The sequence below is a fragment of the Pristiophorus japonicus genome, chromosome 15 (assembly GCF_044704955.1).
Source record: "Pristiophorus japonicus isolate sPriJap1 chromosome 15, sPriJap1.hap1, whole genome shotgun sequence".
Classification (NCBI taxonomy): domain Eukaryota; kingdom Metazoa; phylum Chordata; class Chondrichthyes; family Pristiophoridae; genus Pristiophorus; species Pristiophorus japonicus.
Genome location: NC_091991.1, coordinates 42,100,377 through 42,125,520, shown reverse-complemented (window position 1 = coordinate 42,125,520; position 25,144 = coordinate 42,100,377). Strand labels below are relative to the sequence as shown.

The window sequence follows — 25,144 nt, the reverse complement described above, 5'->3', positions numbered from 1 at the left end:
CCTTCTTGAGAAATAATTATCTGCTGAGCATAATAAAATGTTAAAACTGTTTTTTGCAAAATAAATATATTAGTTTCTAAACATATATCATTGCAATATTTTGAGCTGGATAGTAACACATTTTGTTTCTGTTGATGATGCTCATTAACACATATCTTTATTTTCAAATTTGCTCATTCAAGACAACCCATTCATGTCAAAGAAGAACCAATGAATGCAGAAGAAGATGAGGGCCCCATGTCCTTGGTAACGACAGCCAATCACAGTCCAGAGATAGAAGAGGACAGAAATATTGAAGAGGAACCTTCATCTGAAGACCTAGAATAAGAAGGAACTTCAGACATTTCAATAACAGGGTCATGTTACAGACCTCCATAACCACTCCACGTCATTGGATATTTGGCAGACTTTTACTGTGACTATTTATTGAGCATGAGACAAGGAAACAGCCTAATGGAACTATCTGTGATTGCCACTGAGTACCAAGGGATGACAAGCATTGGAAATTGCTTGCTTTCTTCAAACATATAGAAAATTGGATTGCAAAAAATAAGTTTTCTGATAAACTTTCCTCTCTACAATGGCTTGTCCATATGAAATTGTTACCTAGCTCTTACTGGTTGATGGATTGACCGAATATCGGGATGTCAGCTATATAGAAAGTCAATGGCCTCTTATACTGCCAAAAATAGTGTTAGCTTCATTAAATGTGAATTTTTAGTATACAGTAGCTAAAATTAGATAATTTGCTGATCCAGTTCAAGTTGTTGTTGATTTTTAATTTGCACAGTAGTATCAGAAAGTAGAATCACTGCCTGTAACTAGTTGAATTTTGGGGACAGATCAGATTTTGTGTTGGTGCCACCAACTATTATGTTTGTAGTTAGATATTACAAAACCACAGTAATTAGACTGTTGTGGATTTCTGAGGCAACTGAAAACCTTAGGCTTCCAATCTGTGCTATTAGTGTTGAAATGTAAAGTTCAATCTTATATGCGTAAAAAAAGTTTTACCATCTGTGCAAGTACCATATGGAAATTATGCTTTTCTGCATATTCTACAAGTTCTCTTTACCTCCTTGTATTTAAGCTTTGTCTACCTGTAAACATATTCAAAGGCAACAGCTAAAACCAAAGTCAACTCTGACAATGGCCAATAGCTCAAAGACAGAAACAACCATTTTGATGGCCCACCTTTTGTAACTTTAATTCGTACAAAGGAACATTTACATGAACTACCTGCTGTTTTCTGATGACCTCTGGGATTATTTTATTTAACCCTAAGGAAAGTATTCAAGATGACAAAATGAAGTTAGATGTGCGATCTGCTGAGTCCAAAAAAAAGTTTCAGTGGCAAATACTACACAATAACAGTGATGTGAAGTAGGAAGTTATAGTAGGAAGCAGCTAAATGTGCATCTTTGACCAAAACAAAGTATATGTACTTGATGCAACTACAGAATTTATATAGATGTTTCCATTTCACACTTTAAATAAACATTTAGAGAATAGTAATGCAGATGAGATTATAATGCTGATATATTCAGTAGGCTTCATTTGCATTTTTTTCCCGTACAGACAACAGTTTTTACTGGTGGCTTTGTAATGTTTTGTAAAGCTTATGTCTTGCATGTTTGTCTTTTTTCATGTTATGTTCGTCAAGAAGAGTTTTCAGATTTCACTTAAAAATAACTGTAGTAACCAAACATTGAAAAACTAGTGAAGCCAAAAATTATTTTCACTTTTGAGTTCAAATGATCTGGCTGAGTTTAAAAACGAAAGCAATTTTTATACTCATTTCAAATCATAGTGTTTAATAGTCATTATACCAGACATTTCCATTTCTATCAAACCAAAGTTACACAAATTTCTGCCTCTGCGTATATGTGATGTTAAGGCTTAAAATATCTGCTATACCTAACAATGCATAAGAAAGTTTTCCTAAAATGTTTCATAATGCATTGTGTTGTCGTTTTTAAAAAAAATACAAAAATTGCTTAACACTGATATTTATTAACTCAAAATGTTGCATTTCACTTTGTGTGCCAATTCTGTGGAATACCTTACATTTCCCCCCCAACCAAGGGACCTCATAACCTGATTATGGTTATTGCTTTACGAACAGTTTTTGACAGGACGTGGCTGCTAGAGTTTAACATACTTGCCAGTTCCACGTGAAGGAGCTGGTTCCTGCAAACCAAGCTCATCATTTATTCTTTGCTGGAGTCAGCAAGTAGACTTAAGACGTACACAGTCATCTATCACACCAAATAAAAGGACACAACTGCTTTCAGTAGGGTTCTTCCACTCACCCTAAAGGTTTTCTGAAAGCTTCTACCTCTGCATAACACACCAGAACAATTGTGGCAGATTGTATTATTTGCAAGTATCACAGTTAACTGTTACTCTCACTATGCTTGTCTATAGTTCATGGTCAATGGAAGGTTTATGTTACCAATATGGGGGAGAAAGATTTCTAATAGGTTGTCTTCAAACATTTGTAGGACACTAATGTTTGGATTTATTGAAAGAGAGATAATGTTATCGAAGTGCATGTGTAAAACTACTCAATTGGACTGGAAGTAAGAATGCTATGTGAATTCATCTGGAAAGAGATCTGAGGGTACAGTGCTGGTAGCATGCATACCTCATTACACATCTTTTGGAAAAAAGTCTTAGCCACAGATTGCATATACCTGTAGAATTTTGCATGGATTTTGTACGAGTACGATTTAAAAATAGCTGCTTGCACATTTTACCAGAAGAACCTCCAAAACTCTGCAAATGCTTACAATAGGTTTTAGGTTTATTGGGGTTTTCTGATATGCTCTGTCTGTATTTTGATAATTGTGCATAATTATGTAAAAAATGTTGGTGGACCCATAAATGACCAGACTTTTTTAAGCAAGCTTTGCTTTAATGCATTTCATGTATTTTTTACTCTATTTTATACCATTGCTTGCTAATATTAGCAAATCTGCTTTCTTGCATCTGCTTTGCCTAGCTATTGTAAGGCTTTAAAATAATGTATGTATTTATTGCTTGAATTTCGGTGCATACTTATATGGCATACTGTGTGGCAAAATTAAAGCTCATTTATCCTTGCTTCTATCATATGCTGATGGGGACTGTGGTCCTTTATATATAGTATCTTTTAGCTGTAGCACAAACATCAATTTATGTATTGGTGGATTATGCCTATTTGTTTATTTATCTTTTTGAGGTAAACTAATTTTGATACTTTCCATTACTGTGTACTGTGTTCATGCCTTGAATTCTCAAAAGTGAAAAGTCATGACTGAAATTTGTAACAGCTGTTGTTCTGTATTCAAGGCTCTCACTGCTGAATAAAGTAAAGGACCAAACATAGGACTTAAAAGGAAACTAGACTACCACTAACAACAGGGAGTTATCAGGTTTTATTGTACCTAATTTTTGTCTATAAAAGACATCAGTGCTATAAAACCATGTGAGTATACTGTTTCATAGGCTTATACATGCTGTAGTTGAATTCATTGTAAAGTTGTTCTGACTGAAATTAAAATTTTGTGCACACTACTAGTATTTGTTAGAATTAGAACTGACTTTTTCACTGGACAGAGACTGAATGGAAATTAACATTAACCCATCTGCATTTACACTTGTTTAAAACTGTTAGTAAACATGTGTTTTCATTTTGGAGTTCCTAAAATATATCGCCTGTATAAAACTTAATAAAACCCTGACTAGTGGATAAGTAACGAATTGTACCTCCATTGGGTAATGAACTGAACAGCAGTGATGGTTGTAATGTAATGTAAAAAATAATAATCAGCTCCTTTCTAAGGTACTGAACTATGTTGTCACTGGCACTGCCATAGAATTACAAGGTGTGAAAAACATTTTTTCCTGTATTATAGCATTCCATCATTCAATGTGTCTGTTTAAACAGACAATAAAATGTGTATTATAGTTCTAGATGTGTGTAATCAGTACTAATGACAGATAATGGCATTATGAAATGCAATAAATAGTTTATCACACATATTAAGCTCATCTGTTATGTCCTTGTTAACAGACAGCATTAACAGGTTTTAAAATTCAGTTCTTGCCTGAGAGTAAAGATTGATTTTATGCTTTATTGTACAATTTAATTGAATCATTGACTTTTGATTTGGAAAATTGTGGATAATTTCAGCCCTAGCTCCCTGAAGGATTTACTCACACATTCTTTATCAACATCAAAAGGAGAATTTATGAGAGAACTTGGTTTTTAGATAAACTTACATTGAAGTCTCTTTGTTTCAGGTGGCTGAAAGAGAAAAATAATCATGGTGAGAATCATGAGTAAGAAAACCAAAACACCACTGTAAACGGAGACCCTAGTTCCTTTGCAGCTTGGGAAATCTTAGTACAAACGATAATTTGCACAACCTGAGGGTGCAAGTATTTTTGTGCCAAGAGACATTTGAGAGAAACAGTCTGAGAGGAACATTTGCTGTAGTAAAAACAGTTGTTTTAGAACTGCATTTCCTAGCTCAGCAGGACAATTGGAGCAGATGACTTTAAATGCACACCTTATCCACAGAGATTAAAACAAAGGGAGTTTAAGATTTACTGTTCAAGGTATGGTTTACATTACTAATTGTATTTTTGTCATGAATTTGATCAAGAGTTACATACCATAAAGTTAAATTTGCACAGGCCATGTCCTGAGTAAACAGAGAAATTTAATTGAGAGCAACATTTTCCAAACTCAGTATTTGAAATAATTTTAGCTGTCTCAGTGTAAATCATATTGTTTGTGGGTATGTAGCACAAATTATCAAAAAATTGGCACAGAATTACACTAAATTGCCAATCTCACTGAAAGAGGTCGCCAGGATGTGGAACATGAAAAAAAAAATCATTGTGCAGGAAAATGTTCTTTTGACATTCGGGTTGATGCACATTGCTGGGGCACAGTCTGGGGATGTTACCTCTGAATTCATCTATCCTAAACTTGACTTGGTAGTGAATGAAGAGGAAGATGGTTAATCTTTCAGCCTATCTTAACAAGAGGGGTCACACAAAATTACTTTTCACTATCTTTCTATATTTTCATTTCATATTTTTGAATTAAAAAGCAACAAATTCTGTACTGAAATCCCTTTCCATTGAGTGTGAATAGATTTGGGCCATGGTACAGTTAACAATAGACTACAGTCTTGTGGTGTTCCACCTTGAGTCATTCCAGGAAGTTTCATGTTTACGAACAGTACTATAGAGTATATTGCTATCTATATAAAGTATACATTACACATTTTGATTAGAATCACTTAATGTAATTCAAAAACTTATATCTTTTGTCATTAAAACTGGGTGAGGGAGCTAGGAAAACCATGTATATGAATATAATAATGGAAATTATTGTTTGAACAGTGTTTACATGTACAGCATTCTGATACCAGATGATCCTGAGAATTGATCAGGAGATACTCAGTAAATGATTTAACACATAAAAGTATGTTAACCATTCGGTTTCTTCAGTGAGACATCTATGGCAATGGAACATTCTCTGCTACGGAGTTGTTTGAGCTGGGAAATAATTTGTTTTGAAAGCATTATGACCTCATACCTTCATCAAGGTAATTACAATTGTATTTAACTTCCCTCAAAATATAAACATAGTACAGGAGCTGGCAATGAGTTAAAAGCTGCAGCTCTATGGAGTGCAATATGTGTCATACACAAGATAAATTCACTACCAGCTGTTTCGTAATGTAATATATATTAATGCTATTTTTGCCTTGTATTTGTGTTCCACATACCATTGTGCAATGAATAAGAATCTCATGAGCATCCCTGATTATAATCGCTCAACCGCTGGTGGCCGTGCCTTCTGTTGCCTAGGCCCCAAGCTCTGGAACTCCCTCTCCAAACCTCTCTACCTCTCTACCTTTCTTTCCTCCTTCAGGACGCTCCTTAAAATCTACCTCCTTGCGCAAGCTTTTGGTCATTTGTGCTAATTTCTAATTATGCGGCTTGTTTTTATCTCATAATACTCCTGTGAAGCGCCTACGTTAAAGGCGCTATATAAATACAAGTTGTTGTTGAATATGCTGACAACAGTTGTGATAAGCTGGTAATGGTAAAGGATAGTGGGGTAGATTTCTATGTGACCACTTACATTGAGTTGGGCAGGAGGCGGCCCAAAGGAAGTTGTCAGAGGCCCAAATAGTTTTCATGGTCAGGCCTCATTTAAATGAGTGCTGATAGGCAGCTCACCAATCAAAGGGGGCAGGAGACAACATAGAAAATAGGTGCAGGAGTAGGCCATTCGGCCCTTCGAGCCTGCACCACCATTCAATAAGATCATGGCTGATCATTTATTTACCTCAGTACCCCTTTCCTGCTTTCTCTCCATACCCCTTGATTCCTTTCACCATCAGGGCCATATCTAACTCCCTCTTGAATATATCTAATGAACTGGCATCAACAACTCTCTGCGGTAGAGAATTCCAGAGGTTACCAACGCTCTGAGTGAAGAAGTTTCTCTTCATCTTGGTCCTAAATGGCTTACCCCTTATCCTTAGACTGTGACCCCTGGTTCTGGACTTCCCCAACATCGGGAACATTCTTCCTGCATCTAACCTGTCCAGTCCCGTCAGAATCTTATATGTTTCTATGAGATCCCCTCTCATTCTAGCAGTTCCTCTGCAAAGCCACGTCAGCCGTGGTGAGTAATGGGGAATGGCGGGGGCGCAGAGGTGGGCAAGCGATTGCAGGGGAGAGCGATAGATGGTTAGTCACAGGGGTGATTGCTGTGGAGTCAAAAGGATCATTAATGCTGACCCCACAAAAATCATTTACAAAACTTGTTTTAAAATAATAAAAACTATTGAGCAATCTGCAGCAGTCCCTTTTCAGGACTGCTTGTTGACTGCTCAATGCAACTGGCGGGAGTGTGCACAACTCATTCTTTGTCCATTGCTACTTCAAAATTGCATCTCTGTCCTATTGATGTCAGAGAACCCCAATGTGCAAGGACTAATGAGGCGCACCCATTTTAAGCCCCCCAATAAAATGGTGGCAGTGGGAATGTGGCAAAATTGCTGTGCCAAGATTTCCAGCACTCTACTGTCCAGTTCCCACCCAGGAGTGATGAAAATCAGCCCCAATAAAGCTGATAGTAACAGAACTTGTAAAAATGTATTTATTAAATAGTTCAGTCTCTACTAAAGAGAGAGTACAGAAAGTTCTGCAATATTTGTTTTATTTCACAAGTGAAATTATACAAGACTTTAATGATGTAGTAAGAGGTAAGTAATAAAGCATTTTTCACAAGTGAAATAGAATGAATATTTCACTCATTTTCTTTACACATTGAAAAAAAGAGTTTGCATTTATATAGTGCCTTTCACAACCTCAAGACATCTCAAAGTGTTCAATAGCTAATGAAGTACTTTTTTGAAGTGTAGTCACTGTTGTAGGACATGCTGTTAAATGCACCGAAACAGTGAAACATGAGACGGTTAAGTTGCTTTTAATGTTATAACATGCAAGTAATTATTGTGACATCAGTATTATGGTATAATGTATGTTATAAAAAAATTGTTTCTGAAATAATTATCTGTGATTATATAGTTTAGGGCACAATTTTGAAATCTGATAGATTAAAATGAAGAGTGATTGAATGATTAATTGTGTATTTAGACGATACCTAATATGACTAGGAGGTTTACTGACAAATAAACTATTAAGTGATATTAAATATAAGATCATGTATTCTGTAACCTCTCATGGAACAGAATAGCCTAGACTGCTGTCGTGGAATGTTGTTTTGAATATGTCATAAAAGGATATGTTGTGTTGGTGAAGATAAACCAATGATTTAGTCCATTTGATTTTCTCCCCAGGATGATGAAAGTTTCTAATCAAAAGTTGAAGTTTAACTTCTTGGTCTCCTTAAATGTAATGTTTTTTTATATTATTCTAAAGATCTTACATCTGCACAGAATTCCTGTTTACTAACTTCTTGTTGCATTTTTTGGTGCATTTTTGTTTAAACTATTCCCATTGCAGATTCCTACGTCCAGTTTGCCCTTGAATTTTCCTGTCAGCTGGCTTCTGTCATGATGTAATTATAGGCTCTAACCACTAGTTGATGGTGTATTAAAAAATCTTATTGTTTCTCAGGTATCAATAACCCCTCCATCCACCGCCCAACCCCGATCATTAAGTTGTTTGTACTACACATTGATAAATTGATTTAAAGTTTTTTTTTATCATTATAATGTTTTTTATTGTTTATGATATGAACACTGCAGAATACTGTTGAATGCTGTGTGATACTGCTGTACTCTATTGTAGTAATGCTGTGCAAATTATGGAGCAATCAGAAAATACAGCTAAAATAAGATCTTTTTAAATCTCCCCAATGTCCGTTTACCCTCTCATAATGATTGTCACTAGCTCACAAATCACCTTGCTAGTGTCTCTCAACACTCTGGGATAAATATCATCTAACCCTGGAGATTTATTTGCTTTACACCCTTTTAGCTTGATTAGGATTTCTGACTCCTTTACATCCAAATCCTGAACTACGCTTTGATTCTCTCTTTTTTTAGGGGCGGACATGTTCATATTTTCCTTTTGTAAATATTTTGAGGAAATCATCATTTGGAATATTTACTATTTTATACTGGACCTCAGTTTCAATCCTTCTTGTTGTAGTACTAAGAATGTTTACTGTTACAGTTTAAATCTGCAACCATGCTTTTTTCTAAATCTCTCTGCTCCTCGAATCAACCTTTTGACTGTTTCCGCATGTTCCAACTTTCTCCTTTTTCCTTGCAATATTTATAGAGGAAGTTTTTCTTCTTTATTTCACACTTAATTTGCTTGTTAATCCATTTAATTTCAAGCATGTTTAGTCTTAGCTTTTGATCTTGAACATGTATTTGGCCTGCATGCACAACATTCTTCTTTGCTTCTACTGAAATGTTGCCTGGTTTTTGGTATAGTTGAAACCAAGATCATATTAAGCTCTTATTAATCAGTCTGATGATAGCTAACAACTTACATTCTCTGAGCTTGCAGGTGGCCGTTCATACTCACAAAAGTATTCTAATGATCACTGTCAATATCCAGTTTCAAAATATGACATATGAGAGAAGATTCTCCTATTCCTGCCCCTAGGGTTATTGGATCACCTGGGGACAGTGAATATGGGAAAATCAGGTGAAGTGGACTGGACGCTCCCAATGAAGTTTGCCCAATGTTCTGTCCATTAAATTAAATCATATGGACTCCTTTATGGGCATACATTCCTCTACACCTGATTTTCCTGTATTTGCTGTGCCCTGGGAATCCAAACAGTCTCAGGAACAGGAAAGTCTACCCTTTCAATTTGAATGGGTCATCTGTTTCCAGTTACTTGAACGAGAAAACTGACTGTAAAGTTAGTTCTTTGGGAACTAAACTTACCTACTGAAACAATTTCTCATCAACACATGCAACCAATCCAGAACTGTCAGTCAAGCCTAAATATAATTCTATGCATATATCAACTTGCTATCTAAGAGAGACTGTTTGGTTAATTCGAGCCAAGATTCAGATTGCAAAATCATTGTGGGGTATCATAAAATATGAATCAGGCAAAGTTTGTAAATTCGTTGTGGTACACTGCCAGCTGAAATAATCTTACAATAATGAGGGAATCCACCTACCAAACAACTTAGCAGAATGCATCTATGCCCTGTCAGGGGATAATGAGCTGAGGAGAAAATAGCAAGAAAATTTAGGGGTAGCCTAATGGAATTTTCGCAAAGGTTGCAAAGGTGGTGGGAACAGTATGGTGATCATTTTTGGTAGACATTGAACTTGAGTTGAGGCTTACTATGTATGTAGAGCATGCTTCAGCTGCATTTGAGCCTACTATTGGGACCAGGGACAGATTAAAAAGTCTTGGGGGCTCTAGGCACGAAGAACATTAGGGGCTCCAACACACGACATTTCATCAGTTGTTTGCAGTTGTGGTGAATTTTACCAGGGCCCCATCTTTGTACAGGGCCCCTGGAAGGCACCCAAATTTGCATGGGGCCACTACCATGTGCTCCATTGGCCAATACATTAATCTGTCCCCGGCTGGCATCTTGCACAGATGGGGTGCAGAGGTGAAAGCAGGCAATTTAAAAGGCTACATTGTGCACTTAAAAGGTAAATTCACTTACAACAGAATTCAAGTGGCTGGAGAGGAGAATACAACATTTAAATTAAAACTTTAATGGAACTGCGTAAAGAAAAAACTATTGTGCGCTGTTTGATGCTAAGTTATCAGAACTGGAGTTACTGCTGCAAAAACTGTTCCAAAGAGGGGTTGCATGCGGTAATTACATCCTCTTGCCAGTGAAGGCTGCAGCAAAGCCACTGTAATGACAGTAAAGGTAGTTTCAATTATAAATGTGGGCATGGGAATTTATATTGGATTTTTTTTTTTAAGTCAATGTATGGGCCCAAACTTGGTCAAAGTCAAGGCCTGCCCAAGTGCCACCCAAATGGTCGCAAGAGACCGGGCGGTACGTTGTCACGATGATTCCTCTAAAAGAGAAGGCAGTACCGCCCGGCGGCAAAATAACGGCATATGCCATCAATCTGGACAGCCGCAGATGGGAGCTCCAATCTCAGCAGCAAGTGCGATCCTCGCCAAAGTGCCGCCGAGGATTGAGTCGGGCCCAGGGGAGAGGGGGGAAGACCTAAAACTAAAAATTTTAAAAAGAAACATTGGAACACCTTCAGGGGACCCCATACAGATAAATTGCTGGGAAAAAAAATGAAAAGATGTTCACTAACCTATTTTTGCAGGTCTTCTTACTTACCGTGGGAGTTAGACCTGCCTCCACACAGCGGTGCTTCCCCCTGCTGCCACCGACGCCCGCCCAAAGGAATCTGCCAGCTCGGCAGGCGGAAGGACACTTGCGTGACTTGACCACCAGTGGCCGTCAGCAGGTGGTTCCCGACAATAATTCCCTCCTGCCGGCTGCAGATTTGGAGGAATCTGTCACAAGGGGAGAATGCCGAAAAAACTCGGCAGCAGTGGGCGGTGTGGCCATCAATTTCAGGCCCTATGACTTTAAATTGGGGATTGAATTACACTCAAACTCCTTTTTAAACCCCTCCAGTCTCTACCCTCACCTCCGACAATAAGTGTGAGGAGCTCATGGACTTCTTTGTCTCTAAGATTGAGATCATTTGCTGGGATCGCCCCAGCATCCAAGGAAAGTTGGTAGATTACAACCAATGCATCCGCAATCTCTGCAGCCACTTCTTTTAAGACCCTCGGATGTAAGCCATCAGATCCAGGGGACTTGACCACCTTTAGTCCTATTATTTTACTGAGTACTACTTCATTAATGATAGTGATTGTATTAAGTTCCCCCCTCCCTATAGCCCCTTGATTATCCACTATTGGGATGATTTTAGTGTCATCTACCGAGACCCTCCCACCTCGTGCTGGACCCGGTCCCCTGATTTTTCTCAGATCCACCTACCCCCCACCCCCCACTTCATGCTGGTCCCCACCCCCAATCTTTATCCCCTACTCCCCCAATGCTCCTCCGTTCAGCCCCTGGCCCCCAAGCAGTTTATCCCTTCTATCCGCCCGGCCTCTCAATCTGGCTGGCTGCGGGTGGGAAATAGGCTTCCCATGCAAATCATCCCCTGCCATTACATTTGCCAGAGTCTGTGGGAAACGTGTTCTCCCGGGTTTCCCAACAGCCACGGAGCCCACTCGCTCCCAACTTGGTTTCCCCATTAAAATTCAGCCCCTGCTCTTGACTGTGTGAGATCGAATAGTTTTTGCTCTTATTTACTAAAAATACACGCCTTAGCTATGTTGTAGGCAAGTTAGTTTAGGGATCATGGGAAAATGACTGAAGAATGTTGAGTCCTTAGATGCTCTAATAATGACTCCACGAGGCAGTGTGTTGTACTTGAACTGTAGTGACCTTAGTCCTTTATTTGCTAACTCCAGAATGAGGATCACATCTGGTGGCCTGCCTTTTATACTAGGCCAGGCACACCTGTACAGGTAACCTACAAGTCTCCCACTGCTGTGCCCTCTGGTGATAGTACCAACAGTAGCCACGTAGGATACATGACAAAGAAGAGCAACTGACTGCTGCTGGGCACCAAGGAATGTGTCCATGTAAAGCACAGGTAGGAAAGTAGCTCAGTTGCAACTGTAATTTGTGCTGTAACAAAACATGATGTCAGGGGTATGTCAGATGACATGGATTGTTCACTAAAATATATAAAAAGTTAGAGTACCTGAGTATAAGGGGGCAGCTTAAATTTAAGACACCAAGGTTCCTTCCAGCAAGGTGACCTGATGCAAGTTAATGTGGCCATGTTGGGCTTACATGTTTACTATGATTGATGTAGAAATATAAGATACATCTTACATTTCTTAAAGTTACTGACACTAGACTCTTGGTCTTATTAATTAGTAAGACAATGCATCAGCTAGGATCTTACACAGAATCTTATAATTTGGACCAAATTAACAATGGCAAGATCAACATGCTAGATGTTGAAATTTATGGTATACATCGCTCATCTTGCTGTTCCAGGAAGCTGTTTCGTAGCTCCGTTCTGAGGTACAGTTAAAGTACATTGTTGAGTAAGAGAAGAGAGAGTATTACTGTGCTTAACCTTGAAGTGCTTGATAATGCTTTGGGCACAAGCAAAATCCCTCACCTTGACCACAAAAATCACCAAAGCATAAAAACTAAAATACATCAAATGGGAATATAAATGGGAGTTCAGAAAGAATAATCATCTCAACCAATCATAATTATTTGAAAACATTACAGATATTCACATTTTAAAGGGAAATACATTTTGATTAATCGCCTTCTGTAACTAATATTTGCTTCCAGCAATAAATTTACAAATGTTTTACATAGAATTCACAGCACAGGGACAGGCTATTTGACCCAACGGGTGTATGCCGGTGTTTATGCTCCACACAAGCCTCCTCCCACCTTCCTTCATCTCACTCTATCAGCATGTCCTTCTATTCCTTTCTCCCTCATGTACTTATTTCATGGTAACTCATGTTACCATGTTAGAATAGCATATAACCCTAAATCTGTAAAATCAGTGTGCATTTTTGAAGCATTTGCCAAAGATGTACTTGATTCATAACATTTTCAATTCTTGTTGACATCATGATATCAGAACCAGGTCTTCCACAAAGTATACTTCGGAGATTTGTGTACTTGTGAATAATTTTCCTATACTACATTGCAAGCTACTTTGTAAATGCATAACCAGAATAAATTAAATAGTAAAATTATCATACATTCTCAATTTTTTGGGAGGAATATATAAAATAAATTTAAATTCATGCATAGGTTGAATTCTACGGGTATTGTTAATAAAGTTACATTAAGTATTTAACAAAAAATAATCTACTGAGGGTCTTTTCAATTCAGAATTTCATAATTAAATGGGAATATAAATGGCTCTGCCTGGTAATGTACCAACTCTGGTTAAGGTAGGTGACCTGCTCCCAGGCCTCTGCCAAAACCATTCTAAACTGATCACTGGGAGGCTCACAAGAGGGTCCCAGTGATGACTCTTCTGTATATATATGCTCCTTCCTGTAGGGGAGTGCCTTGCCTCCTCTTAGTCCTTACCCATGAAGAAGAGGCTGAAATTAGGGATTCAAAGTTGTGGCCAATTGTTTTCATAAATCAGTATACCAGAATCCCACTGGTTAGATGTGTTCGTACTCCAATAAGCTATGCCATCAGTTTAGTTTTTGGTTTGTTACTAAGATCTGTTGAGTGTCTTTGTTTTCTGTCCGTTAACCAACACTCAACTAAGAGTAGGGATAAATGAGTCATTTTCCAGTTGGCAGGTTGTAACTAGTGGGATGCTGCAAGGATTAGGGCTTGGGCCTCAGCTATTTACATCTATATTAATGAGTTCGATGAAGGAAACGAGTGCAATGTATCCAAATTTGCTGACGATACAAAGCTAGGTGGGAAAGTAAGCTATGAAGAGGACACAAAGAGCCTGCAAAAGGATATAGACCGGTTAAGTGACTGGGCAATAAAGTCGCAGATGTAGTATATAATGTGGAGAAATGTGACGTTATTCACCTTGGTAGGAAGAATAGAAAAACAGAATGTTTTAAATGGTGAGAAATTATTAAATGTTGGTGTTCAGATAGGTTGAGGTGTCCTCGTACAGGAAACACAGGAAGTTAGCATGCGATTAGGAGGGCAAATGGCAGGTTGTCCCTTATTGCAAGGCAATTGGAGTACAAGAGTAAGGAGGCCTGACTACAATTGTATAAGGCTTTGGTGAGACCACACCTGAAGCACTGTGCACAGTTTAGGACTCCTTATCTGAGGAAGTGCAACAAAGATTTACTACAGTGATCCCTGGGATGAGAAGGTTGTCCTATTAGGAGAGATTGAGTAAATAGGACCTATACTCTCTGGGCTTAAGAAGATTGAGAGGTGATCTCATTGAAACATATAAGATTCTGATGGAGATTGACATGTTAGATTCTGAGAGGTTGTTTCCTCTGGCTGGAGAGTCTCTGGGGGGGGGGAGCGACGGAAATTCAGGAGCGCCAGGCGCTAATGTTTTCTAACTTAAAAAACAAGCCAGCATTTGCACTCCAGGAAGGTGGCAGGCGGGGCGGTATGTGTGCAGCGTGCCATATTGGAAGGCTCCTTACCTCCCTTAAAGGGAAGGGCCATCACTGCAGGCTCTGCAAAAGAAGAACTTACCTGGACCCCAATGGCAGCCACGATCCAGCCCGATGCATGGCAGCAGAGTTGACCAGGCTGAGCGATCGCGGGGGAGAAACTTCAAAGCGAGCAATGTAATTTTTTTTTAAACTTTCCTTGGCCACCTCGCCTTTAAGCATCACTTCTGAAGTGCCTGGCCTCCCGACGAACACCTCTTGCAGCTGTCGGTGTTTTCGCCTGGCAGTGCTGCAGGGGGTGGAACCGAAGTTTAGGTCCAGGGTGCTACCAGGGCAATGCTCACAGCGATGACTTCACAATCTCCGGGCGAAGGAGATCGGGCACAATGCCACACCACACCGCAAGCCTCCGGTTGAATATGGCAGGAGTCGATCTTTTCGCTGCGCCTGGTCGGTAAGTGCTTAGTGCCCCATTATCGCCCCCTAGAGGCGATAATGGGAGTGTGCTAAAGAGGCCAATTTCTAGGCCGAGGACTTGGGAGCATAGTCTCAAGATAAGTGGTCGGCCATTTAAGACTGAGATAAGGAAGAACTTCTTCACTCAAGGTACCCCAAAGGGCTGTGGATGCTGAGCTGTTGAGTATACTTAAGGCTGAGATGGATTTTTGGACTCTAGGGGAAATCAAGGGATTTGGAGATAGGGCGGGAAAGTGGAATTGAGGTCGCGGATCAGCCATGACCTTATTGAATGGCAGAGCAGGTTCGAGGGGCCGTATGGCCTACTCCTGCTCCTGATTCTTATGTTCTTATCACACAGTATGATTTCAACCTAAATGTTAACTTGGTTGTATTTAAAGCAATGGACATTTTTTATAGAGAATCACATGAATAGAAAGCCATCTTGGCAAGGGATTATACCCACCTACATAATCCTTCAGTGAACTACTGAACTGCAATTTGTGAATACAGATTCTTTTTGTTAGCCTTCTCAATCTGAACTGTGAAGGTCCAGTTAAACATTTCTCCAGTTCCTTCCCAAGACATTAAACCCAGGTTCTAACAATTATTGAAAGAATTGTGCATTGATTTCCTCTTGTGATCTTGCTCTTTCGGTCATCCTAACTTCAATCAAAATGATGACATTGAAGCTTTACTGCTTTCAAAGCTGAAATGTCAGATTTTACTATATGCTTGTTGTATCTGTGAATCAGGGGAAGCATTTGCCATGATGGAGAGCAGAATGTTGGTCTTACATCTGATCTGAGCAAGTTTTAGGACTGTTCAAAGATGTCCATTCCCTTATGTTCATTCTCAAGTGCGGTAAGTTTATATTGAAACTTAGTTTGTTTAGCTATACTGACCTTTTTCTTCCACTGAATCATTAAATATCAGAAATCCTTGTAGGAGTATATGAGTACTTTCTCATAATAGAAAGTTAATGAGAGAAAACATTTGTGTCCTAGAAAAAATGTCATTTGTATTTCATAAGATAGAAAACCTCTGAGTCATCTACAAATGAAACAATTATTCCATTGTTTAGATTACACATGCAGTTGAACCTGATTAATCTTAGACAATAAAATTCTTCAAGCACTCCTATGTAAAGATTCCTGTTCTTTGTCTTAATAAAGATAAGATCTCAACAGTGTGGCCTATATTGCAGAACCTTTTCTCAGGAGAGAGATAGATTGGATAGAGTCCATGATAGAGTAGATTGTCTGTATTTAAAATGATGAAGGATTCAATAAAGTAGATACAGAGAAACTATTTCCTCTGATGGGTGAGTCCAGAACAAGAATTGTAATCTTAAAAGTAGAGGTAGGCCTGTTAGGAGAGGATTCAGGAAGAACTTTTTCACACAAAGGGTAGTGGAAATCTGGAACACTCTCCCCAAAAGTTGTGTCAATTGAAATTTTTATTTGGTAAGGGCATCAAGAGATACGTATTAAAGACGAGTAAATGGAGTTGAGGTACAAATCAGCTAAGGTCAGTATAGCGGAACAGGCCCAAGAGCCTGAAGGCCGACTCCTGTTTTATGGTCATCCAAGAGGCAGTGTTAGGCAGTTCAGGACACAAGGATGGTGCAGAAAGGGAGAAGTGGACAGCGCTCCGTTTTCACTTTAGAATAAAAATTGGGGAACGGCCGTGAAGCTGCATCGGGCGATGCCAGCGACAGCTTCAGGGGTCACTGGGCACTACTTAAAGGGGAGGTGGTGGCCATGTTTAAAAAGTAACGTTTTGCTTCTGTGCCCCGTTGGCACCACGAACGCGGGATCTGTGCCGCGATCGGTCAGCCGGCACTCTGCTTGAGTGCCGGGCTGTTGGCATGGCATCCCTGGTCCCGGTGGTTTCTTAACTGCAGAGTTTGGAGCTTGAGCCCTTCCCTTTAATGAAGGGAAGAGTCCCACCTACACGGCAGCGCTACGCGGCCCAGTGCATAGTGGTGCGCCCTGCTCCCGACCCGTCCACCACACTACTGCCCCGTTATTTTGCGCTCCACTTCCTTTCGGGGACGATAACCCAAATTTTTCGAGCGGGGCGGGACTTCTGCACCTGGCGCAGAATGTCCCGCCTCCCGGATGTTACCGCCCCCAAACAAGGCACAACAGAATTTCTAGGTCTTAGACACTAAATTGAAAAATAAGACCTCTGGATTGCTTCCTGTGCCACACATTGTTTAGGAGGTAAGAAAGGTCAATGGGTGGTATTAGTGAGATTTGGAGCAAGAGGCTAAACTATCTTGAAGGAATAACCTTCATCTGAACTGAAACAGTATTAATACATTGTGGAGGGCAGTGTGGGAGGATTTAAACTAATATGACAGGGATGGGGAAAGCATAAATTTGATACGAGAGAAGGTGAGCAGAATTAATAAAGCTATTGGAATAGTAATGGAAAGTATAGCTGAAATAAATAGTGGAGGTATTTTCAGAGGACAAAGTGGAAGAAATGGGCTTTGAAATAGGGAAAGATAATACACTGCTATAGAAAGGACAGTGGATGTTAAAACGTTAAATGAGAAAATCAGGAAAAAGATTGCAATCAAAAGAAAATTGGATGGGTTCTAGAATAGACGGCTGCTCCACTCCTCCAGGTTACTGCCCAAGCGTTGAAGTTGAAAATGATCCCCCATATAGAATCATGGAAAAATTATGACACAGAAGGAGGTCATTTGGCCCATCGTGTCTGTGCCAGTCGAAAAAGAGCTACCCAGCCTAATCTCACCTTCCAGTACTAGGTCTGTAGCCTTGTAGGTTAAGGCTCTTTAAGTGCACATCAAAGTATTAGTATTAGGCAATCCCTCGTGTCGAGGATGACCCACTTCCACACCAAAAAAAAAAGAGTTCACAGGTGTTTCAATGTGGGACCTGACATTCCAGGTCCCGACTACATCCTGAAGGGTGGAAGATGCCTTCCATTGCACACCAGCCACCACACGGGCTTGACAGTGCAAGGCCTTGGCCCAGTGGCAAGGGTTAACCAAGACGACTGGAGACCAGCTCTGCTACGTCATCCCTGGGCTCCGACCCATCTGTTGTTATATGCTGCACCGCTCCTGGGCCACGACCCCTTCGCTCCTCAACTCTGACACCGCTGCTCCTGGGTCACGACCCCACCGCTCCTCGACTCCAACATCGCTGCCCCTGGGCCACGATCCCACCATCCCTGGGCCACGACCCCGCCGCTCCTCGACTCAGTCGCTCTTGAACCCCGCACTCTCGTCTCTCCTGGGACAAGGTCGGGGCCAAGGTGAGACGAGGGTTTGGGGTCCAGGAGAGGCGAGACATCAAAGTACCTTTTAAATGTGATGAGGGTTTCTGCCTCTATCACCCTTTCAGGCAGACTCGCACCGCCCTCTGGGTGAAGAAATGGTTCCTCATCTCCCCTCTAATACTTCTACCAACTGCTCTAAATCTATGCCCCCTGGTTATTGACCCCTCTGCTAAGGGAAATAGGTTCTTCCTATTCACTCTATCTAATCCACTCATAGTTTTATATACTTCAATTAAATCTCCACTCAGCCTCCTCTGTTCCAAAGAAAACAACCCCAGTCTATCCAATCTTTTCTCATAGCTAAAGTTTTCCAATCCTGGTAAAATTCTCGTAAATCTCCTATGCACCCTTTCTAGTGCAATCACATCCTTTCTGCAATGTGGTGACCAGAACTGCACGCAGTACTCAAGCTGTGGCCTAACTAACGTTGTATATAGTTCTAGCGTAATGTCCTTGCTCTTATATTCTATGCCTCGGCTAATAAAGGAAAGCATTTCGTATGCCTTTTTAACTACCTTATCGACCTGTCCTGCTACCTTTAAGGGTCTGTGGACATGTACTCCAAGGTCCCTCAGTTCCTCCACACCTCTCAATCTCCTTCCATTTATTGTGTATTCTCTTGCCTTGTTGCTCCTCCCCAAATGCATTACCTCACACTTTCTGGATTGAATTCCATTTTCCACTTTTCTGCCCAACTGACCAGTTCATCGATATCTTCCTGCAGTCTGGAGCTTTCCTCGTCACTGTCAACCACACAGCCAATTTTTGTATCTTCTGCAAATATCTTTATCATGCCCCCTATATTTAAGTTTAAATTGTTAATATATACTACAAAAAGTAAGGAACCAAGGCCCCAACTTTGCCCATCACTGAGCGCTGTTGTTTCGGCGACCAGTGAATTTTTTGGTGCCAAAGCTCAGTCCAAAGATTCCCCAGTGTTGGCGGCAAACATTCTGGCACTGGTGTACCTGTAAAAGAAGGTTTTGCAACATTTCTGTACTTAAGTAAACCTTCCCACCAACAAAATATTTAAAACCAGTGCAGAGACCCTAGAAACACCATAGGAAAAACCCTTACCTGCAATTAGAGAATCTGCGCTGGCCCACTGCTATCCCCGGCTGAAGGGACTTCCATTTAGCTTACAATTAAACTCTATAGTTAAAATTTGGTTTTTAAATTACCTTAAACAGTTATAAAATAAATATAAACTTAGCCATGCTGATGCTCTTGCGATGAAAAAAGAATGATGGCAAAAAAATTTAAAAAATAAAATCTTGACCATCGATGTCCACACAGCCCAAAATACTCCAAATAGTTAAAGGAAAACATTATAAAGTTCCAAAAATGAAGAATCAGAATACCAATCCTCCTTCTTCTTCTGGGATCCAGTGCAGCCCTCTCCCCACTCTCCTGGACGTTGAATGGAGCCGCTGCTAGCCCAGGCTGAAGGTCCTCCACCCATGCGGTCCACTGCGAGCTCAGGCCGAAGATCCTGCACCCATGCGGCCCGTTGCTAGCCCAGGCCAAAGGTTTGCACACTAAGGACCGTGTGAGACACTCCAGGTTCAAAGGCAAGCAGCAGTGATCTCTATTAAAGGTGGAACATTACATTGAAAAAAAATAATCCCACCACAAATCTTTTAAGTTTTTATGGAGTGTTGGAGTGCTTAAGTGCAAAATATATAATTTATATTAAATGTTACAACCACAAATCTTTTACGTTTCAAAGGAGTGTTGGAGTGCTTTGGTGAACATTATATAATGGCTATTAAATATTCCCACCACCAATCTTTTAAGTTTTAAAGGAGTGTTGGAGTTCTTAGATGGACATAATCTTATAAGAGCATAAGAAATAGGAACAGGAGTAGGCCATATGGCCCCTCGAGTCTACTCGGCCATTCAATAAGATCATGGCTGATCTGATCATGGACTCAGCTCCACTTCCCCGGCCGCTCCCCATAACCCCTTATCGCTTTATCAATTAAGAAACCGTCTATTTCTGTCTTAAATTTATTCAATGTCCAAGCTTCCACAGCTCTCAAGCAGCGAATTCCACAGATTCACAACCCTCAGAGAAGAAATTTCTTTTTATCTCTGTTTTAAATGGGCGACCCCTTATTCTAAGATCGTGCCTTCTAGTTCGAGTCTCCCCCATCAGTGGAAACATCCTCTCTGCATCCACCCTGTCAAGCCCCCTCATAATCTTATACATTTCGATAAGATCACCTCTTGTTCTTCTGAATTCCAATGAGTAGCGGCCCAAACTACTCAATCTTTCCTCATTAGTCAACCCCCTCATCCCCAGAATCAACCTAATGAGCCTTTTCTGAACTGCCTCCACAGCAAGTATATCCTTTCGTAAATATGGAAACCAAAACTGCACGCAGTATTCCAGGTGTGGCCTCACCACTACCTTATATAGCTGTAGCAAGACTTCCCTGCTTTTATACACCATCCCCTTTGCAATAAAGGCCAAGATACCCTTCCTGATCACTTGCTGTACCTGCATACTATCTTTTTGTGTTTTATGCACAAGTACACCCAGGTCCCGCTGTATTGTGGCACTTTGCAATCTTTCTCCATTTAAATAATAACGTGCTGTTTGATTTTTTTCTGCCAAAGTGCATGACCTCACACGTTCCAATATTATACTCCATCTGCCAAATTTTTGCCCACTTACTTAGCCTGTCTATGTCCTTTTGCAGATATTTTGTGTCCTCCCCACTCGTTGCTTTTCCTCCCATCTTTGTATCATCAGCAAACTTGGCTACGTTACACTGAGTCCCTTCTTTCAAGTCATTAATATAGATTGTAAATAGTTGGGGTCCCAGTACTGATCCCTGCAGCACCCCACTAGTTACTGGTTGCCAACCAGAGAATGAACCATTTATCCTGACTGTCTGTTCTCTGTTAGTTAGCCAATCCTCTATCCATGCTAATATATTACTCCCAACCTCGTGAACTTTTATCTTGTGCAGTAACCTTTTATGTGACACCTTGTCAAATGCCTTCTGGAAGTCCAAATACACCACATCCACTGGTTCCCCTTTATCCACCTTTTTCGTTACATCCTCAAAGAATTACTGCAAATTTGTCAAACATGACTTCCCCTTAATAAATCCATGCTGACTCTGCCTGACCGAATTTTGCTTTTCCAAATGTCCTTCTACTGCATCTTTAATAATGGACTCCAACATTTTCCCAACCACAGATGTTAGGCTAACTGGCCTATAGTTTCCTGCTTTTTGTCTGCCTCCTTTTTTAAATGGTGGGGGGGGTTACATTTGCAGTTTTCCAATTTGCTGGGACCTCCCCAGATTCCAGGGAATTTTGATAAATTACAACCAATTAATCCACAATCCCTGCAACTACTTCTCTTAAGACCCTAGGATGCAAGTCATCAGGTCCAGGGGATTTATCTGCCTTTAGTCCCATTATCTTACTGAGTACCACCTCCTTTGTGATTGTGATTGTGTTAAGTTCCTCCCCCCTATAGCCCCTAGACTATCCACTGTCGGAATATTGTTAATGCCCTCTACCATAAAGACTGATACAAAATATTTATTCAGCATTTCTGCCATCTCCATGTTCCCCATTACTAATTCCCCGGTCTCGTCCTCTAAGGGACCAACATTTACTTTAGCCACCCTTTTCCTTTTTATATACCTATAGAAACTCTTGCTATCTGTTTTTATATTTTGCGCTAGTTTACTTTCATAGTCTATCTTTCCTTTCTTAATCATATTTTCAGTCGTTCTTTGCTGGCTTTTAAAAGCTTCCTAGTCTTCTGTCCTCCCAGAAGTCCACTTTGTATGCCCTTGTTTTTAATTGGATAATATCAGAGCATCCAAAGACATAACAATTGGCGACGAGATTACAGATCTTCACACGAGAATGGCTACCCTTGGTACGTTGCAGCAGTTCGCCGATGGTGATGATTGGGACGCCTTTGTGGAGAGGCTCGACCATTTCTTCACAGCAAACGACCTGGCAGGCGAAAATCCGGCCACACTGGCTAATAAGCGCAGAGTTATCCTGCTAATGAGTTGTGGGCCCATAGTCTATGGTCTCGTCAGGGACTTACTGGTACCAGCGAAGATAACGACCAAGACGTACGAGGAACTTGTAACGTGATCCAAGAGCAACTCAAGTCCAAAGAGAACATCCTCACAGCCAGACACCTTTTTTACACCCACCGATGGCCCGAAGGCCAGGAAATCGTGAAATACACTGCAGACTTCGGGAGGCCGGCCGCAACGTGTGATTTCGGCGATCACCTCACCGAAGCGCTGCGGGATATCTTTTTAATTGGAATCAGCCATGAGGGCTTTCTTTATAAGCTACCGCCTGCGGATACCACAGTCACTCTGCAGAAGGCCATCTCTGTGAGCCAGGCATTCATGACCTCGACTTGCGGCTCTAGGCAGATGACTCATCCTCAGGACTCAAACCCAGCAAGTACTATGCACAAAGTGGTGCCTTTTAGAGGCTGGACTGTAGAACGTGAACCTTCTCAGGGAAGCCAGAACAGTGCCCCCGAGTCCCTTAACTCAGAGTGCGCCGAGGGGGCTAACCGAGTAGCTCCATGCTGGCATTGCGGAAGGAATCACAGGGCTCACCAGTGCCGCTTTAAAGACTATGTGTGTAAAGGCTGCAGCACAAAGGGCCACCTCCAGCGAATGTGTAAAAGAACTCTGACTCACTGTGTTGATGAAGAGTCTGCAGATGGCCATGAATCCAACATGGATTATGAAGTGACAGTCAGAGAGGCAGCTCAGCCCCACGATGAGGTACGTAGCATGTTTACCTGCCCCACCGAGTGTTCCCCGTTGAGGATGGAAGTCGAGATAAATGGCGTTCCAGTCTTCATGGAAGTGGATATGGGGATGAGCCAGTCAGTAATGAATCAAGAAGCCTTTGAGAGCTATGGGACAATCAAACTGAATGACCCAAGTTGGTCCCAGTTCAAGCAAAGCTGCGCACCTACACCAATGAACTTATCCCAGTCATTGGTAGAATGGATGTAAAGGTACTCCATGATGGCGCGGTGCACAAGTTACCTTTGTGGATTGTTGCAGGTGATGGACCAACGCTACTTGGAAGAAGGTGGATGGAGAAAATCCATTGAAGTTGGGAAGATTTCACCCCTCCAGCAATTGACGGCCTCCGCGCTCAGAGGCAAAGCAAGACCCGGCACCAGAGAGCAGACCAGCACAACACCCAAGGTATAGACCGACCAGCACGGTGTGAGGAGATGATCCAGCTGAGATGATCCGAACACACCTTCCAGGCTCCAGTAGCAAGACTTTGGAGGAAGAAAATCGGATCCAAAGGCGACTGCCCAGCTTCGGTGGCAGAACCCGGGGAGAAGAGGATCACCGCAGTCGACATCGTGGATGGAGGAAAGATGGCGCCCAAACCACGAGATGATGCGCTGAAGAAAAAGATGGTAGCCAGACCATGAGGTGCAGCGCTGATGAGCAACACGTGGCACCAAACAGAGAAGAGGTTTGGGGTAAAGATAGCAAGGCTCTTTTAAAGGAGGCCTGCAACCCACCACACTTAAAGGGACAGTTCCACATTCTCAATCAATGTAAGTGCAACTGTGAGTTAGATGTAAAATGTACAATTGATGATCAGAGTTGCGTACATGCAATAAGCAAAGAAAAGGCACACGATCGCGATCGGAGCTACAGGTTATTTACAATGTGTAATGAAACGTTGTGCGATGTAAAATTTCAACTGCATTCAGTCAATGCAGCAGGCAGACACCCATCGGGAGCACACAGGTCCAGCGAGCTACCCAATGTAGTAGCCTGCGTCCCTGGGACCAGAGTTATGCACCACGGAGTGTGGCCACAAGCAGCTAATACATTCAAGCTGCTGAGCAAGCGATCTCAGGAGGGCAACGGCACCGATATCGATACCCTGCCCCTGATCAGCTCCACCTCTCAGGCACCCAATGGCACCAACCACCACGAGCCTGAAAGAGCAAGCTGTGCGAAGGCGCAGCCCCCAAACCCCATCGCCACCAAGGCCATACCCGGGAACAGTTCTCCCAAATGGGACCGGGACCAGCCAGAATCCCAAACCAAATAACGCCCAAGCAAGTGAGTCAGCAGTTCCCTGTGCACTGCTAGACAACTGCTCCTCAGGGAGCAGCAGCGACCCAGGGTGAAAGGAAAGGACAGGGAGGCCACAGGCATCTGTGAACCTGCCTGACGCTAGGAGCAACGGCAAAAGCCCCGAGAGTAAGCAACTTGAGCCAACCGGGTTCCCACTGCCAGCACTGGGCACCGCACTGCTGCCAGACTACCTGGACACCATCCAGCAGTTCTGGAACTAGCTTGTCCTCTCGCACCGGTGCTGACACCTGTACCGATTCCAAGTACATATCAAGAATGTATCTCACCAGTCGAATGTACTTGCCTCACAACTGTACCACAGATGTAATGATATAAATGCAAATTTTTTTCTGGACTTGAATGTATATTAATGTAATGAGCCACCGACATAATCTATATGTCGGGGGGAGAGAATGGAGTGGTCATGGACATACAAACAGTAACCACCAGCACTCTACTGCCAACGAAACACCACCCACTCACCCAAGATAGAAACAACCTGCCAAGGGTCAACTAGATAGAGCTAAGCCCAGAGCACAGTCAATGCAGAGGCGATTTG

At 41.5% G+C, this 25,144-nt stretch overlaps 1 protein-coding gene across 15 annotated transcripts in view; it reads left to right on the top strand.

Moving 5' to 3' along the window:
- Window positions 1-1,571, top strand: part of foxp2 (forkhead box P2) — a 906,820-nt gene extending 905,249 nt beyond the window's left edge. For all 15 annotated transcript variants that reach the window (XM_070900364.1, XM_070900362.1, XM_070900365.1 and 12 more), the window contains one exon: window positions 183-1,571. In XM_070900364.1, coding sequence (XP_070756465.1) covers window positions 183-327 — 145 coding nt within the window. In that variant the 3' untranslated portion in view covers window positions 328-1,571. The remainder of the gene's footprint in view (window positions 1-182) is intronic.
- The last annotated feature ends 23,573 nt before the right edge of the window (window positions 1,572-25,144 follow it).